The 18,668-nt window shown below is 40.5% G+C and overlaps 1 protein-coding gene and 2 long non-coding RNA genes across 3 annotated transcripts; 1 reads left to right on the top strand and 2 right to left on the bottom strand.

Moving 5' to 3' along the window:
- Positions 1-7,934: 7,934 nt before the first annotated feature.
- FANCF (FA complementation group F) lies at positions 7,935-9,479 on the bottom strand. The gene has a single exon (XM_072338610.1). It carries the CDS (start codon positions 9,457-9,459, stop codon positions 8,458-8,460), a length of 1,002 nt encoding a protein of 333 aa, XP_072194711.1. The 5' UTR covers positions 9,460-9,479; the 3' UTR covers positions 7,935-8,457.
- Positions 9,480-9,729: 250 nt separating this feature from the next.
- LOC140253351 (uncharacterized) lies at positions 9,730-11,019 on the bottom strand. The gene is made up of 3 exons (XR_011903830.1): positions 10,959-11,019; positions 10,087-10,232; positions 9,730-9,848 (listed from the first exon to the last, which is right to left on the bottom strand). It is a non-coding gene; the product is annotated as an uncharacterized lncRNA (long non-coding RNA).
- Positions 11,020-11,288: 269 nt separating this feature from the next.
- Positions 11,289-18,397, top strand: LOC140253350 (uncharacterized). The gene is made up of 4 exons (XR_011903829.1): positions 11,289-11,331; positions 15,917-15,984; positions 16,600-16,736; positions 17,335-18,397. It is a non-coding gene; the product is annotated as an uncharacterized lncRNA (long non-coding RNA).
- The last annotated feature ends 271 nt before the right edge of the window (positions 18,398-18,668 follow it).

The raw sequence follows: 18,668 nt of genomic DNA, 5'->3' as shown, positions 1-18,668 counted from the left end.
CACTAATTCTAAAGGCATCATCATTCATTTAGATTTCAGCATCTCACCGTGGTGAAAAAGCTACTATTTCCCATTTGCTACATATGAAGTCAATTACTTTTTATCATAGAAATACCAGAGGAATAAGAAATTGGCCTCTGTGAAGTTTACAACAGCCTCCGTAACAAACGACTTCGTAGGCCACGCGAAATGGCTATTTGCTTTTGCTTAAAAGTAGCCTTAGAACTGCAATGAAACCTTCAGAGCAGCCCGCTTTCATAATTAAATAAGTGCAGATTTGTGATGAGACCACAGAATATAAACAGCCGCAGAACAGCCAGCTGCCACCAACTTGCCACAGCACCTCTGAACAAGCTATCTGATCCCTCTGTGTTAGTCCTTCTCCCTTACTAGCTCCACAGCCCTGCAACGCTAACCTTTGGTTTAGAACTGAATTTTATTAAGAGATTTGCAAGTTACCAGATGGATGTTGTGTAAATAGTTATTAATCTTCAAACTACAAATGCAATAGCTCTATTTTTGCCATTGCATTTCATGGAGACCCCCCCCTTCAGCCCAGTTGTTTTAGCAGGACCAAGCCACTTCAGTTCTGAATAAGCCACACGGTTGCTGAAGGTGTGATCTTCAGTAGAAAGAGCACAACTCCACTGTTGCTAAGGCTTTGTAGTGACATGGATTCATCAGCCATCAGGGCTGCATGTCACAGTTGCCAAGAAGATGAAAAACTCTGCATTTGAAGAGCCTTTGTATTTTAGACTTACTTGGATGTGCCTTCATGAAGACTGAAGGTGGAAAACCTTCATCCAGCATTTGGGTTGTTTTCATGTAACTAAAAGACGGCAAAAAATGTTTCATCTTTAATGCTTTTTTGCCTGTTATCTAACTGGAAACAAAAGATGAACATATAGACCTAGTCCCCACAGCTCACACTAGTTCTAATTAGCCTTTAGATACAGAATGCTTTAGAACTACCTCTTCTGCAAGCACACATGTATTTCAAAACAATATCAGACTCAGCTAACTCCTTTCTTGGGCTAATCGCATACAATATGGTTTCTGGCCCCACTCCACATATTTTATAAAACAAGTAACAATTTGGTGACTTGTGCCACTCCTACTCAAAACGTGATAGTCAGATAATATCCACATCATCACTTCTTCTAAATTATAATGCAAACTGGGCTCCATCAGGAGAGGGGTGGCCAGCAGGGATAGGGAGGTGATTGTCCCTCTTTACTCTTGTGAGGCCCCATCTGGAGTACTGTGTCCAGGTATGGAGCCCTCAGTAAAAGAAAGACGGAGAACTGTTGGAAAGGGTCCAGAGGAGGGCCACAAAGATGATCAGGGGGCTGCAGCACCTCCCCTACAAAGACTGGCTGAAGGAGCTGGGCTTGTTCAGCCTGGAGAAAAGAAGGCTGCAGGGTAACCTCATTGCAGCCTTTCAGTACCTGAAGGGAACCTATGATCAAGAGGGGAGTAAACTCTTTGAAAGGGCTGATAATAGCAGGACAAGGGGAAATGGTTTGAAGTTGAAGGAGGGAAGATTAAAGTTGGATGTCAGGGGGATGTTCTTTACTAGGAGAGTGGTGAGATCCTGGAACAGGCTGCCCAAGGAGATTGTGGGTGCCCACCCCCTGGAAGCATTCAAGGCTAGGTAGGATGGGGCCCTGAACAACCTGATCTAGTAAACATGGAAACTTGGTGGCCCTGCCAGGCAGGGGGGTTGGAACTTCGTGATCCTTGAGGTCCCTTCCAACCCGATCCATTCTGATTCTGTGATCTTTCATTTCTACTCCATTTTTAATTTCCTCACACACTGAACTAGTAATAACCATGATATTGCTGTTATGTCAGATAGCACTGCTATTTTGTGTTTCCTTTGCAAAGGTATAAAGGACTGAATAACGCTCACAGCAAAAGAAGATAGGATTCCAAGAGCCTGAAGAGTTCAAATCATCTCAGCATTACAACCACAGTAGAACAGAAATACATGCAAGTGTTCAGAGCCTGTACTCTAACACAGTAGCCACAAACAATAGATGCCCATTTCACCAGAGCATCACTTATGCTTAAAGTACCCTAGAAGGAACTGAAAGGTTAATGAGCAAGGTGGCATTAATTGCTCTTCCTTTTTCCTAAATACCTGGCCCAAAAATGAGACAACTGCCTTTAAAAGCTCCATATTCCAAAATTTCTACAGCAAACATTCTTCTGTTGGAATGTTCTATTTCTGGAACTGGTCTATAAATAGGGATATATCTTTAATAAGTTGCAGAGTCTATACCCTTTTCAAATATCCTGCCTTTGCTAGAGGCTGTAATGACAACAGCGAAATAGCTTAGAGACCACTGGGAGCAATTTGTCAGTGCAGTGCACAGGGTCCAGTGTTTTCCTGTAGTAATTAGTGGATAGCGCATGCTCACTCTTGGCTTAAGTTACTGTACTAACTCAAAAACCAACCACACGTTTAGTGGCTAGCAAGAGCCAGTGTTTGTGTACATGTTTACACAATGCACCTTCTGTAAATTGGTCTTGTTGGTCTTCTGCAATTCATTTCACACTTTCAGCCACAGTCTTCAACTGGCAGTGTCACCAAAATGTGTTTTGGACATTACTAGGAATACAGACAGAAATGATTTGTGCCATTTTTCCCCTTCCCAAATTGAAGAGGTACAAAACATCATATACAGAAAGTCTTTGGGACAAAGAAAGCGACAGAAAACTTGACCAAGATGAAAAGTATGAAAAATTCAGCGTTACCAGCACTACAGCTTACGAAGCTTTTCTCCTTTACCTAACAAAAGCAATTATTTTTTCACATTTCAAATACAGCAGCACATAGCAACTCTTCCCCTACATCCTTATCTGTGCAGGCATTGCCAAGGGCAGAACTGCTTTCTGCTTTGCTGGTTGTTATGTCTGTTACATTTAGTACAAAAATTTGAGCTAGGTCTTGCACAATTACAGTCAGCAGCAGGAGTCCAGTTACACGAAAAGCGAAGCTGCACTAAGCTGCATTAAGACAAAACTCACTTTCTCAGTTTCAGTGGGTCGATGCCAGTAGTTATAAGCAGCCCTTCAAAAGTATCAGAACCGCAGCCTTAGTCCTTATGAGCCATATGCACTGCTTCAAGATGAGCACAAGGTGTAACAAACAACAGGATACAGAATTCTGCAGTGCAAAAAAACATGCAACAGCACAGTGCCTACAAGTACCAAGAGGTGCTCTGCTGGGCGAATCAAGCAGGTCTTGGACAAGTGACAGGGAACGTGAGTTGGGTAACAGCAGAAAAGCCATGAGGACAAAAGTTCACACTACACGGAACTGTCACAGTGCAGTGAATGATGTGCCAAATGCATTGAGACCTAGTATCTCATTCACATGATGATGTCCCTCCACCAGCAGTATCATGCCACAATGTATTTCAGGGTATAAGTACCCAGAATCCCATCCATAATGAGTGTAAAGAGTTGTTCCTTCTTTTGTATCTATTTTAACATATATTTTTTCCCCCAAACACAAGCCATAGGACTGCACTTTCCTACTGAGCAAGGAAGGGCAGAAAAAGCATTGATAAAGCATTCTAATAAGTTGATAATATTACCATTACAGAAAACGGAATGCAAGCATTTCAAGCTGTAACTTAATACATAAGTAGCTGAGAGAAGCACTGTGTAAGTGAACTGAAGACCATAATTAGACTTTCCTGTCCAGATAGTCATTAAATTCCACACACCAGAAAGAAGAACGGTGATATAAACATGCAGGTAAAAGCACTATCTCATTCTTGGAAAACCAACCTTAGAAAAGCATTCAGATAGAACCTTTGGCTCACAACAATTGCCAAAAAGCTGAAATAACACTTTATCAGATGCTGGGATTAGCCTCTTTGCTAGCCATATGCTACATATAGCACATGTCTGAGTATTCAGCCTGGACTTGCTTCCCAGGAGAGAGATATTATAATAGGAAGGTACATTTCAAGACTAAACTCAGAATTTGATCGCTATATTTCTCTGTTCAGCACATACTCCTATCGTTTCTGGTAAAATATCCTAGTTAAGGGTTACAGTAAATTGATCACATACTGCTAAAGGAATTCATCATGTAAGAGAAAAGGAATTTAAGAGCTGAATACCTAATATTATTAATAAAACAGGTCTGTGAATAGAGACAGCCGAGGGATATAATTCATATTACCTGATCCTACATTAAATTAAAGCTGGTAAAATAAGAATGGCAAAGACAAAATAGAATTGCAGAGGGTTTTTCAACTGCAAACTCCTGCTGGGCACCGTAGGAGCGGGGATTTGCTCCCTGTTTATCTACTGCCTTTACACGTTGCCCACAAACTTAGTTTCTCTTTTGGGATTAGGAGTCCCAGCCCATCTGTGCAAAGAGGCTCTCCTGCCCCCCTCTGTGGTAGCTGAGAGGATTCCATACACCAAATGCCAGTCACTCAAAGGATGCATGGAAAAAGATGCCTAGCTAAGAAAGAAGGGAGCTGGCAACTAAAAACCACAGGGATATAAGTAAACTGGAAAATGAGCTCAGTAACTCTAAAGTGATGGCACACAAGGAATTGAAATTGTGCAAGTACATGAATGACAACAGTACTGCAGTATTAGCTTAAATTTTTGCTGGTGCACTCAACAGCAATAGAAGAAAACACACCTCAGATATGCTCACTTCTGTTGTAGCTCGTTGCTACAGAAAGGTTTCCAGTAAGAGGTATAGGTAAGGGAGAACAAAAAGGCAATTGTTTCCCAGTTGTCAACCATCCCTTAATTTCTAACTCAGCACGGGCACAGACTAATAGAAAACATTGTGTTGGCAAAATACCATTTAATTTCTCTTGAGAAGGACACAATACCAAGAGCAAACATTTTTATTAACTAACTGATAAAAACCTATTATTCCTGACTGTACCTGTGATGATTCAAGTCTACTTCATCCTAAGGCAGACAGGATATTGTTCTTTTGCTCTCAGCTCTCTGAGAACAAACCTCATTTAAATACTGCTTCTGACTGCTTTCCTCCCCTCATTCACCACTGTAGTACTCCTTCCTGTTAAACCACTGACCCACAGTGCTCAACAGGGAAGGCAGAGGCTGAGTGCCTTACCAGAGTAGCCAACACTGAATCAAGTGACTTCTATGGCTTTTTTAAATCATGATATTCACAGACTGCACAGTATCCCCAGAAGTAGTAAAGCCACTCCATTTTGGTGAAAGGCAAGTCTACCACTTCTCCAGGATCTTCACAAGGGAACAGTTCTCTCCCTTTTCTCAGCATCTTCACTTGCATTTTACCTTTTCCCCTATTGCTCTGCCTAAACTAAGAACTTAGCCATCATGAACCCCATCCTAGCAGTGCCTCCTCATTCTGTTCTACACACACTTGCACTATGTGAGGAGTCACTCAAACTTAATGAAAAATGAAGTATAGCTTTAGAATTCCCATTTGACAGAAAGAAAAAGTCAGCAATATGATTTTGATTCCTCTTGTTATTGCAAGTTTCTTCTATCACTTGAACATAGACAACAGTACAGGCCTGTTTCTCTTTATTAGTAAAAAGTGGAAAGGAGGTGGCGAGGAGGAGAATGCAGCCTGTCATTTCTAATATCTTACTTCCCATAATGGCTCAGATTGTTTAGGCCAAGATTTTGCACATTTTTGGCTGCAAGCCTGGGCCCACAAGTATGAGATGCAAACACAGAGGGAGGAGATAACAAACATCACATCTTTTCCTTTCCCGATTAGGCTGTCATTAAAAAAAGGGGCTCCCCTATACATTTAATTGTGTGCCTTTTGTTGCATGGTTAGCTGGCAAACTTAACAAGCATGCTGAAATAAGAAGGGATGTGAACTTTTGTATTTAGTTCAGTAAGCGCCATATGGATTTTGGAAGTCAATGGTCATGGATCTGGCACCTCTTTACAGTGTATTTGGGACACACTGGAGCATTCTTGTGAAATTACTATATCCAGGTGCTTCAGCCTCACTGAAGCTGACTACCTTTTGCTTTTCATCAAGTAAGGACAGAACTTAAAATCAACTAAAAAGGTCAATGAAGGCACAAATCAAAGTGATGCTGCCAGTTGTTTGCTTACATCTCTTGCCTCCCCCTCCAGAATTATTTTCTCAATGGTATCACCCAAGCACCCATTACCACTATTTTCACTATTACATTAGGTTCACTTATTAAGAGCTGCTGCAATGCTAAATTACTCGAAAGACACCTGACTTTACAAACTGCTTTTTATAAGAAAAACGTTTTACAAAGAGCAAGAGTTAAAACAGCACAAAAACTCCCTATCAGTATTTGAATCAGCCTGAAATAGCTAGGAGTCATTCAAAGTCTCAACATCCAGCCAACATCTCGAGGATGCTAACAAATATCTTGACCAGCAAAAAACAAGATGCCCTTCAGTCATAGAGGCCCAGGTACCTGGGAACAAGTAGTCAAACAGCAATGTTCCTGTAGTAAGAAAGGGAATACTAGGAGTCCGTTACCCTACTTTTCCTACTAATCTCTATAGAGCAGCAACACTGGTAAGTTTTGTTTTGTTACTATAACACTTGAGATATTACCACAACATTTTCTTTTCATACTTGACATATATCAGGGCAAAAGGGAATGACTGACTAGTATCTTTGGGTATATCACTCACTAGGAATCTCTGATAGCAAGAAGTATATTAACAGACAGAAAATCCTATGTCTGTTAAAAGCATTAGGAGTAATGCTTAAGTACAGAGTTTCCATATGGAATGCCAGAACTACACAACACGGGGACCTGTGGCTAGACAACAAGTTCAAACTTCATACTTTATACTCTGAGCAATTTTAAATGCTTGTAGACAACGTTCATGTTCCTTACATTACCACAGAAATACTGACTCAGCCCTGAGGTCCCCTACCACGGTGCTGTCTTACAAGACTAACCACCATCACAGGCACCAAAACAATCCCATTTAAGACAACAAAACAATAACTGCCACAGCTGCAATTGTTAGAATAAAGTCATTTGCAGATCTCTACCGCTTCATCACCCCTCTGACATGTTGTAGCAAAGAATCCAAAGAGAACAGTTATACTTTTGATAGAAGAGCAATGTACCCTTCTAACCTATTGCCCTTGAGTAATAATCTTGCTTCATAGAGAGAGATCTAAGAACTTATACGCCACATCTTTATGTCCATACAGATTAGAACAGGCACTACTTCCTCTTCCAAGTAAACAATGATCGCCTTGTAATTCCTGGTTTCTTTTACAAAGTCACAAGGCCACTCCTTGAATTTTGCCACAGTCGTATGTTTTTACTATATAACACAGGATGTTCCCTAATTTAGTTCAATTTAGTTCACAAATACATATAGTTAAGCTTATAATCAGAATTAAATCACCTTCTAACCCTTCCCCTACAGGCATTTTAGCAGCACAAGAAGAGTTTTTTCCCCACTCATCTCAAACCTATCTGAAAACATGCTACACTCTTTGATAGATCCTCTACAGATGAGGTTAAAGATCAACTTTTTATGCTATTTGCATTTCCCACCTTCACTGAGTATTGTTCTTAGTACACTGCTTACATTGCTAATTCTACCTTACAGAGCTAAGTAGACAAGAGCTCCTTAATTCTGCACTACAGTTCTGGTTTTAAGTCATGGTGGCCCAGCACTTTTCTTACCCATTTGAGTTTTGTCTGCAGAAATAGACTCAACAAAAGACAATTCCTGAACTCCATTTAAAAGCTTTGTTATACCACTCACTTTTGTTTCACAAAATGAAAAGTAAAGCATTTAATGTAACAGATCAAGAAGAAAAACACAGCAGAGTATCCTACATTTTACTGCTGTTTTAATAAACATTTCAATTTAATATGTTTAATATTTGCATATTAGTATTTAATATGGTAACTAATCGAGAATGCAAGTTCTTTTCCCCGCCTTCACTTTAGGCCCAGAGGCTAATTTGCAGACAAGATCAGAACAAGCCAACATAACTGAGTGCACAATGAAGGTAATGACTACTAAATTAACCCTGCCTTTGGGATTTCCAGGTTTGAAGCTCCACTGTTCCCTTTGAACAACAAAAACAACAGAACTACCATGACCATAACATAGCTCAGCTCTAATTCACAGCCAGTGCAACAAATGAAAGCTTATTTTAAGAAAAATACATTTGAAAACAAAACAAAACACACTCTTTATTAGCTGAGCAGTAAACACTGTAAAGGAAGACATTTCTTGCCAGTCACCAAGAGAATCAACAGTACAGATGCAAGGAAGTAACAGGCCTTCCCAAGAGTTCATGTACAACCAGAAACATTGTGATCAGTAGCCCTATCAGTGCTTGGTTTTCAACACAAAGCAAGGTACAGTTGTCTTGCCTATCAAATAAATAAAGTCAGATTTGCTGGATTTCGTAAGGTTTTTGTGTTGCTTTGGTGTTCACACATTTGGGCTCTGCTTCTTCCTCAAGTCTTTCTCCACTTCCAGCAGCAAGTCAGTCCACACACTTAGGCCACAGACTTCAAAGTCTCCATCTCGGGCCTTCAGGAGCTTCAGAGCAGATTGGGTTTGCTCCCTAAGCTGCAGAGATCCCTGACAGAGGCAGCCAAAACGCTCCCTCAGCTCCTCCCAGCTTAATTTAGCTTCCTCAGAACTACTTTTAACCCACCGCCCTTGCAGTGGGTCATACAGAAAGTGACTTCCCCACTCAGCTAAAAGATCCAGATAACGTCTGCTTAATTGGGCAAAGCGATCAGCCAGCGTGGCGAGAAGAGTGCCTGGGAGGAGCAGACAACAGGCAGAAAACCGGTGAAGATCGTCCAGCAGCCAAGAAAGCAGGGGGTCGGCAACGCTTCCAGCTTCTGCTCCACCCCCCTGCCGCAGCAGGGCCTCCGCCACCACAGCAAAAGCCCGGGGCTGGGGGAGCTGCTCCAGGACAGGGCCAAGCCAACTGAGGGCCGCCCCAGCCTCCAGCTCGTCCTCCTTCAGACGGCACAACAGCAGGTCCGCTTCCGTGCACACCCGCGGGCCCGGCGACAACGAGAAGCCCTCCAGAAGACAGGAGGCGGCTTTCCTACGGGCCAGCAGCGCTAGGCGGACCGGCTCGGGGTCAGCCTCCCCCTGCAGGAGGCGCTGGAGGAGGCGGCGGCAGGCGGCGGGCGGCAAAGAGCGATTCTCCAGCAGCGCCAGGCCCAGCAGCTCCGAGCAGCCGCCCAGGTGGCGGAAGGAGAGCGGGCTGCCTGTCTGACAGCGCCGCAACCGCCGCCCCAGGGCGTCCCGGAGCCGGGGCCGGCCGCGAAAGCGGTCGTGGAGGAGCTGGAAGTAGCGTGTCCACTCCAAAGCCCTGTCCAGGGTCGGGGGGTCCCAGTCCCGCACCAGGGAGGAGCGGGACACGGCGAGCAGAGCCGGCAACTCCGACACCTGCCCCAACACAGCCTCCATGGCGCCGCCGGTTTGAGCTCAAGACCCGCCTCGCGCTCGGAACGAGAACCAATCCGAGCCACCAGGGGCAGAGATTCGTAATTCTATTGGCTGAGCTGGACATCAATCCGTCGCGGATTGATTCTGCGTTAAAGGGAAACCGCGGTCCGTTAGGCGCGAGATCGTTCAAAAAATGGGCGGGAGGGAAATGAAAACTTAATACAGTACCTCAGCACCTGTGATTCCTAAGTGTTATTTACTGAAACAACAACCCTTCACAAGCACAACACACCCCACTGCGGTGTATTTCCCATCTCCAGGAGGTGACCTTACCCACAAAGGACAGCCATAGCTCTACCATTGGGGTTAGCAGCTTCCTGTCCCATTGCCCTGCTCATGGCAAGATGGCACTGCAGAGGGAATGACAAATGCAATCTTGTCCTCATGCACGAAAAACTTCTAGCTGTTTCCCTCACACACACCTTTGTTTCTCCAACAGACGCCTCACAGCAACCACCATGCTGTAACTGCTTCCCCTCGCTCACAGCAAACACACAACCCGCTCTTTGCCTCCTGTTCAAAAACACAGCTGAAACACACGTTCCCATAGCACACATAAGGCATAAAAAACAACAGAACATGGCCTACCTGCTGCACCAGCAGCCATGATGCACCTTCCTCCTGCTCCTCTCCCACAAGTCCTCTGGAGTCTCCTTTCCCTGCAGCCTCTTTCCCACCAGCACTAGGTGCTGCTGATGGCCCGGACGAGGCATGGATGTGTGGGGCTGGGGGCCCTCATTAGCACAAACAACTTGTTAGGAGCCAGGAGAAGGATTCAAGTTCTAATGCTGTCATCTCAGAGGGTAAGTGAGATATAATGTTTTTTTTTTTACTGTTATATTTAATAAGCCTTAGTACTAGAGTTTGCTCAGGCCACACACTCCAGTCTTAAAGTGCTTGTTGTTAGAAATTCAGCCTTACTGACATAGTGTTTACAAACAAAGCAGAAAAAATAGCTTAGTTAATAGCCTGCCCTACTCAGACCCTCACTAGGACTACACAGGCTGGTGGTTCTAGAACATTCTTTCTGAAAGACCCTCAGGGAAAGTGAGCTCTTGCCTATGTATCACAAACAAATTAACATCTACTCATGAGAGGGGCACAGTTGATATATATATAATAAAATACAACCTGAAAACCTTGCAAAATTCTCTATATCATAACATTAATTCTCTATATGATAACATCATCTCAGGGAACAGCAAGTTAGGACTAATGCACTTCAATTGTTATGTTACAAAAGCATCTAGAAGTATTAATTATTTCTCTACTCACAAGAGAAGGAAATACCGTTCCACCACAAATCTTATATTATTTTCAAGAGTCAAGTCAAAGTACATTCTAAAGTATTCCAAAGAATGATTGAATGTTTAAAAAAAAATAAGCCTTGCTAGACAGAGAATATTAGGTTATATAGCTGAAAAAATAAAAGTATATTATTGCAATAAGAAAAGACTCACCATTGCTGAGGCTTTCGGTCAAGATGGATGCTCACCACAAAACCTCCACACAGGAGCAAACTCCAAAAAGAGATGCTACCTTAGTGGTGGTCAGCCCTTAAATGGGATCTAGAGGAGGTGGAGTCAAGCTCCACCCCTTCCAAGAGCAGAGCTGAATGACCTTCACCTGTGGTTAACCATAATCCCTAAAAATCTCTAATTAACTATATGAGGTAAGTAATAAGTTAGCTGTGAAGGGGCTCCACCCCCAGAAGGGGTGGAGATTGACGCCACCTCCCCCAGATCCCATTTAAGGGCTGACCACCAGTAAGGTCACATCTCTTTCTAGAGTTCTTGTGTCAAGTATCTATCTTGACTGAAGGTGTTAGGGCTGGTGAGTTCTTTTCCTTAGTTATCTTTTGGTATCTATTTACAACTCTAGTTGGTTTTGTTTGTTTTTTTTTTTTCCAACTGTGTGTTATATTTGTGTTATGTCAGCCATTTTTAGCTTTAGCTATTTCTGAGACTTCAGGTCATTAAGGGAAGGACGTTGCATGTAAGTGGCCCAGAGAAATCAGGGAGTGCACTTAACTATGGATGCTACTGCCAGAGGACTTTGAGTTCAAAGGGGAAGATATGACCTGCAAGTCTCAGGACTTTCTCTCTTGCTGCCTGGCAGTGTGTGGGTGTGCTGCCCAGCCATTTGGCCTTAATTCAGAATAAGGCCATTGGTTTTAAACGTTCTCTCAACTTATTTGATTTAATAGTCCCAACTTTAATTATATTGTACTATATTATTTTATCTGGCATTCCCATATCATATTTAGTGAATTAACTTTCCACCTCAGACCTTTGCCACTGCTCTGTATTTGAGCCTATCTCCCTGTCCTTTCCTGATCTAGTAAATGTGGAAGTTTGGTGGCCCTGCCAGGCAGGGGGGTTGGAGTTTCATGATCCTTGAGGTCCCTTCCAACCCGGGTCATTCTGTGATTTCTTGCTATCTACAATCCCTATCTCTTTTAGTGTACTTACTAAGAAGTATCTTAAGGCACTATCTGTTTCAGAGGGCTTCTTTTTGGAATCCGCTAAAAATAACAGTTCTCTAAAGCCTGAGACAAAAATCACTGTCTACTGTAGCTAAAGGTTTGTAGTTTGGATATATTGTGCTATGGTACTTGTATGAAGTCAAGCATTTGAAGACTAAGCTAAGTCTAGTATTACTACCACTAGGTTTAGTATCTCAGTGAAATCTCTTTAATGGAACAAAAGCCTGTGCACTTAAGAACTGGGGCTGAAAAATTCTTTCCTACCTATATATTCTACATTTTTCCATGACTGTTAAATTGTTGTCATTCACAAGAGTAAAGGGAGTTCTTATAAACATGCTTTCTTGTTGGAATTGGTCTTATTTTTCACTTAGAAATACGTATAAAACTCAGTGTAAGACGATTATGTATAGAGCTATTTATTTATATGCCTAGGCCCTAGTAACATAAGTTACCTGCATTTTTTTCCCCTTTCATTACACTGGTATCCTAAGAACATCTTAGATAATCAGAGAGACACATTTATTGTACTTAAGATACTCTACAGAACCACAAAGAAGCTGTATTGGTCTGTGTGTGTGGAGGTAGACAAATTAATGCACATATGCACATGTTGGGTAGGCATTTCTCCTAAGCAGTAAAGCTTTTAAATATCTGTTGTTTCCATTTTCATGTCTCCAAAGCTTTTATGTGAATTTTTCCAGCACATTTCTCATTATTCTCTCAACCTTTCCTCTGCTGCATGGCTGCAGTTTCCAGACATATAACCTGAAGTGTCCTGAGAGAATTTACCTAAAAACAATAAAGCCAAGGAAATGGAAACCACAGAATATATACATAGGGATTTTTTTTCAGCCTTCGCTAAGAAGCTCATTGGTTAATATTTACAAAGGAATTCAGCTTTCCATATTAACATCCTCTTCTCTGCTAAGCAAATGCGAGAGAGTGGGATGGTGAGAATCATTACTAAAGTGGACGTTCTAGGTTGGGATGGTATGTGTTAATTACATTAATGATTCAAAGATTTTACTGTTCTATATCCCAGTAGATTAAGAATAATATACCATGACCAAATAACAAAATGCCTGGATCGGGCACTAATGTTAAATTTTTAAGGGAATTGTCTTATTATTTAAGAAAATGGTCTTGGTTGATTATCTAAAGAAACAGAATGAAATACTGGTTTCTGTTACCTGTTTGTAAAGCATACTCTGAAAGGAAATTATTAGACCCAGTGCAGCTGCTTGCAGGTTCAAGTTATACAGTAAAACAGTTGCTATTGAGGGCTGCTTGTTAATAAGTTGTGTATCTGTCTGTGTGAAACACCTCTGGCTGGGTTTGTCTGGATGTTACTGATGGTAAACTCCCCAGGTCACAGGAATCACTACTAAAACTGTCACGCTGTCCTGACATCGATCTTTTCTGCAGAAAGGGCAGTAAACAAACACAGATTAAGCCTTTGTTCCTAGTTCCAGAGTTTTTAACTTAACACTGTCCTTGTAAGAGGAAGTTTTTGCCACATTTTGCAGAAAATGCTGGTATTCAATTAGTACGAATGCCAAGAAAACAGCTTTCATCTCATGTTACAGTTCTCCACAGCAGTGATGATTTTTACATCTTATATTATTTCCACATTCTTTTGGTTATGACTTGGCTTGTGGTCCTGTACTGAACCACAGTAACGGGTTAGGTATCCGCTAAGCATCACAATGCAGTTAATGTATTAATTAGAACTAACTGCTTTTTAGCTGATTCTGAAATACAGTAGCTAGCTTTCTGAATAAGACAGGAAATTAGCAGTGTGAAACTGATGAATTCTATCTGTAGGACAGAATCTCAATGGGGGAAACAACAAAAAGGAAAATGTGGTTAAATTGTGACATAAATAGTATTTGCTTAAGTGTAAAAGCCAGCATAAAAAAGGTAATGTGCTGTGTGATAAGTGATGGGTGAAGTCAAATTCACAGAATTAAGGCAAGGATTGAAATTGTTTTATTAAAGGTCCCAGTTTTTATGGTAAGAAAAATGTAGTAATTGCAATATTAAATCTAGAAATAACCCAATTCACATTAATTCAATTAGCTTTTTTTTTTAAACCTAACTCCTAGGGATCTTTGAATCTCGGTAAGATCTGTGTGTAAACAGGAAAATCTCGAGTCCCTCTTAGGGATCCTCATTTGTTTAATGAAAGCATGCTATCTACTAAGTAGTTAGTATGACTGAAGCTTTAGGTAGCAATAGTATTGGTTTATAATCTGTAACACCTAAATACTCTGATCCTACTGGAGAGATGCAACAAACTCTAGTATAGAAATGATTCTCTAGAGGGAATTGCCCAGAATGTTTTCATGGGAATAATCAGAGTAGATCTGTAGCCTCAAAGTTAAATTTGCTTCTATTTTCTTGGGCAGGTAAGCAGTAATTTAAGAACTTCAAATTTTCTGCAGGATTAACCTATTCAAAGGGTTTGGAAGAGAAGGAAGGAACTTGTCTGCATCCTGTTGACAAGGTTGTGATAGATGGCCTGATTCAGAATCTTACTTCCTCTGGCTGGTGTGGGAAGAACTGAGAAAGAGAATGAATTGTAAATGTAGAGATGGCCTGCAAGGATGCAGTCATTCTCCACCAGAAAGTAGTCTCAGGACAGAGATGTTTTTCCTTTTGGTTATGTTATATTGTTTTGTTGTTTGTTTCCCTGATGGAAAATAACTGGTTATAAGAGCACTTCTTTCTTCCTAATTTCTAAGTCCTTTTATTTTCAGTTTTAACAGAAGCTTACATCAGAAAGTGCAAGGCTTCATACTAAATGAGCAGGGCTGAAGTTATGCACATTGCATTTGTTTTAAATAAATTGGCCTGTGGACATGCAGTGTGCAGATAAATATGGTTTGTCTGCCTACCTAGTTCCTCTGGCTAATGCATCACTATCTCTGATTACTTGAATTGACTAGTCTGCTAGAAAGCACCGAAGAAGCTATGCACATGTTGCTTCAGTTTTGTTAGTTTTACATGTTGGTTTAACTAGCAAATTGAAAACAGTGACTTGAGTCCTGATCTGAACATTTCTTCCGTTGTAGTTTTAACCAACATAAGCAGAAGCTTGTTTGACTGGATTTCATCATGGATGAAATCATCCTAAAGGATGAGTTGCCCAAGTTCTTAACATCCCATAGAAAGTACCCAGTCAGCTGTTTCTGCTCATTATACAAATAACTGTCTTCTTCAAAAAATCCAATTAATTAACACTTGGGAGAGTTCATATGAAATTTATGAAGGTGGGACTCTATGTTGGATTCAATATCTTTTCAGTACTTTTTCAAGAGAGATTCCAGGCTCCCTTTTCCTCAGTTGACACGTTGTGGACCTGCCACCCTTTGTACTTGATCAGCTTTCACACTTGTGTTAATCTTTCAGCCTTACTAGAACTTCCCTTTACTTCTGTCTCTTATGGTATTTAATGAAGGAGTGCATTCCTACTTTATTCATTGGATAAGTAAAACAATTATTTACTCTATTTAGACCATCCTATGGTGTTCATGATTTAATTTTTATAATGCGAAGCTACCCCAGTGAAGCTGTGACTTTTATCTATGTCCAGGAAGACTTGATGCATGCTACAATGTGGATCACTGTTTATGTCTTGGCAAATCAGCCCATAGTTTTGTGTACTGTTTTCTTTTTTTTCTATGGTTCGCAATTTCACGTGTGTAACTGATGGTTATGCAATATTTGACAGCAAATCTGTATGGAGTAAATGTAGCACTCCCATACCTGATTCCATCACATAGCTAAATCTGAATTTTTTTGGTCTTTTTTTTTCCCTAACTCTTTTCACTTACAACATCTATGTTATTTCCCATGAGTGTTTTTCACATTTGTTGAATTATTTCTGTATTTGATATTTTGTGTACTTTTTTTTTCTACTTGGGACAGGTTAAAAGGAAATAGCATGTTCAAGTACAAGAACACACAATATTTTTTAACCCTGGTATTCTTTGCAGGTATGTCTATAATGTTGATGAGGTAAAACACTAGCTTTCTATCTACAGCCTTCTTGTTTCATTATTGGTTTGGGGCATCTGTTTTCAAGGTTGGTCTGAAATTTGATCTTTCTGAAATTCTCTCAATGTGTTTCAACAACATATGTCATTAATGAAGGGAGATGGGTAGCTGGTCTCACTGTTGTTTGTAATTCAGGCTACGACAGGCAGTAAGAAAGCAGAGAAGCTTCAGCCAGCTCCAATTAGGAAAACATATGCAAGGCAAAGGCTATCACATAAACAGAGATGTCAGGCTCCTCCCTAAAAGAAAACCAAAAGAGAGCACTTGGCAAGGTTGCTTTGCTTTTTTGGTTGAACAAGAATGAATGAAACAAGCTCATTTCCACATTGGTATGGCTAGAATCAAGGAGTAAAGGGCCATTTCTAATGGAGAGGAAGATAAACTAGAAAAGGATTATCTATGGATTGCAGAAGTAACATCTGTGCTAAATAGTAACCTCCTAGACATCTAACTTCCAGAACTGCATAAAGCATACTATTGTCTGAAACAAACAAACAGAAAGTGGAAGTGCTACTCTTTTGTCAGTATTTAGGTATGTCCTTATGACATTTCAGATAGCAATGCTGGGATCTGCGAAGATTCTTCTGAAGGAAATTGTCATTCCACAACATGTCCTTGCATGAAGAATGGCACAGAACTGATTCTGGAATTGAGCAACTTCTTCATAGCAAGAAGAATGCTTGCGAAAGAGGTAATACCTTTAAACAAGCAATATTTTCATTTCTGTTGAATTCTAAATATATGACATCAAAATGCTTAAGAGTCTCTTACAACTGCCATGATATTAGTGTTTTATCTTATACATTGATATATACTTATTTATATATATGTATATGCACACATAAAACACTGATCATTAAAGCATGTAGAAGTCCAATAGTTTGTCTAAGATCACAGGCATTCCTTGCTTTCTTATGATAGCAAGTATCAGAGCCAAGATTATTCCCAAACCTCCTAATTTCCTTCTCTAAGAGCATTTTATCAGAAACATTGTTTGCAGGATAAAGAGAGGTGGAAAACTAAGAATATGTGCAGGACTCTTCTGTAAATTAAGTTGCAAGATCAGATCCATCTTTATGTAATTCTTGCTGTTTGATGATGATGGACTACTTTACAAGGGGACGCTTTTATCCGTATGCCGATGTTACAGATCAGAAAACTGAAATATGAAATAACTTGAGGTTTGTACAGGAGATTAGTTTTCATGGCTGACAAAAGAAGCTAAGTCTCCTAACCCTCTTAAAACAGGAATGACATACTAAATTTGGCTACTTTGTTTCAATTCACAGGATAGTGTTACTAGAGTTATGCGTTTTGTGATCATACACGGCTTCAAGATGGGTGGAATGTCTGTTGCTTTTGACTTCACAAACGAAACAATGTGAGAAAAGATGAACCAAACTTGGAGGGTAGCTCTAGACAGCTGCTTTATGAGATTTGCATTAAGAAACAAAATCTTGAATTAGACTATAGAAGTTGCTCCACTGACTAAAATAATTTCACATGCAGTATGGTAAGCATAAGGGGTAAGTTACTGGGAAGGAATGTTGAAGAGAAGAATATTAATGATTTTAATAGGAAGCTTCGGTATATGTCAGGAAAAATCAGGTCCTGAAAGGCAGAGAAAAAACAAGGGAAGACAGGATTTTGTCCAACCAAGAGGGAGTAGGTTGTCAAATGTAACTAGTACATTAGGACACACTTTTCTGTTGTAAGAATGTTTTGAATTCTTAAATAATGATCTTCTGGTATTCTTGTTTTGGGAAATTCATTATGAACAAAAAGCTTTCTTTTCTGCATCTGGACTGCTAGCATTTTGTTGCTAAATTGCCTTCTAAAGCACAGTGTCTATCAGTTGATTCACATGAAGATTAGTTTGTGTATTCTGAAGTACCTACTGCACGTGAAGCTGACCAAATAAATCCAGGATGATTCTGATGCTAGAATAAAATGCTACTTTGATAGCTGTTGGCATTCTCAGATCCTCTTTTACTCATTGCTGCTCTTGTGCTCCTAGTATATTGTTTATCTTCTCTCCAACCTTATTGTAATGACATTTATCACATGTAGAAACCAAATACAAAATTCTGGTGTTTAATATGTATGGAACAGGAAAAGAGGTTGGTGTTTATTTGTAGCCAGTAGCATTCTAGGTTCTGAGCAACATGGACTCTTTTTTCCTTGGAATTATTTAGATAGTGACTATGCAAAATACAAATTTTGGGAGCACTGGTTTGAACTGCAGGGTATGTTTTAGTATGTGTGATGCAGGGTAAAGGTCTAACTATTCTACTACAGGTTTGATAGCAGTTCAGCTGATTATAAAATCACTGTGTGCAATAAACTGACTAATTGGAGGATGGAATTATCTCAGGCCTTATTTTCATGATAAATAAAACTGCAAATCACCAATGACTGAATTTATTTTACTTTCACTCATCCTTTAAGTGGCAGGTGGATTGCATCCTAGCGTGCTGAAAGAGTTGGTGCATGTGGTTGCCAAGACACCCTCCATAATCCTTTGACTGTTATGGCTAGCTGGGAACATGCCAGTGGACTGGAGACTGGCAGATGTGATGCCAGGGCCGGAAAGATGATCCTGGTAATTACTGACTTGTCAGTC

Source organism: Excalfactoria chinensis, chromosome 5 (genome assembly GCF_039878825.1).
Source record: "Excalfactoria chinensis isolate bCotChi1 chromosome 5, bCotChi1.hap2, whole genome shotgun sequence".
NCBI classification, from domain to species: domain Eukaryota; kingdom Metazoa; phylum Chordata; class Aves; order Galliformes; family Phasianidae; genus Excalfactoria; species Excalfactoria chinensis.
Note: the sequence above shows the minus strand (reverse complement) of the source record. Positions and strands in the feature narration are given on the sequence as shown.

Coding starts and splice junctions, on each gene's coding strand:
- FANCF (XM_072338610.1), bottom strand. CDS start 9,459: ATGGAGGCTGTGTTGGGGCAGGTGTCGGAGTTGCCGGCTCTGCTCGCC.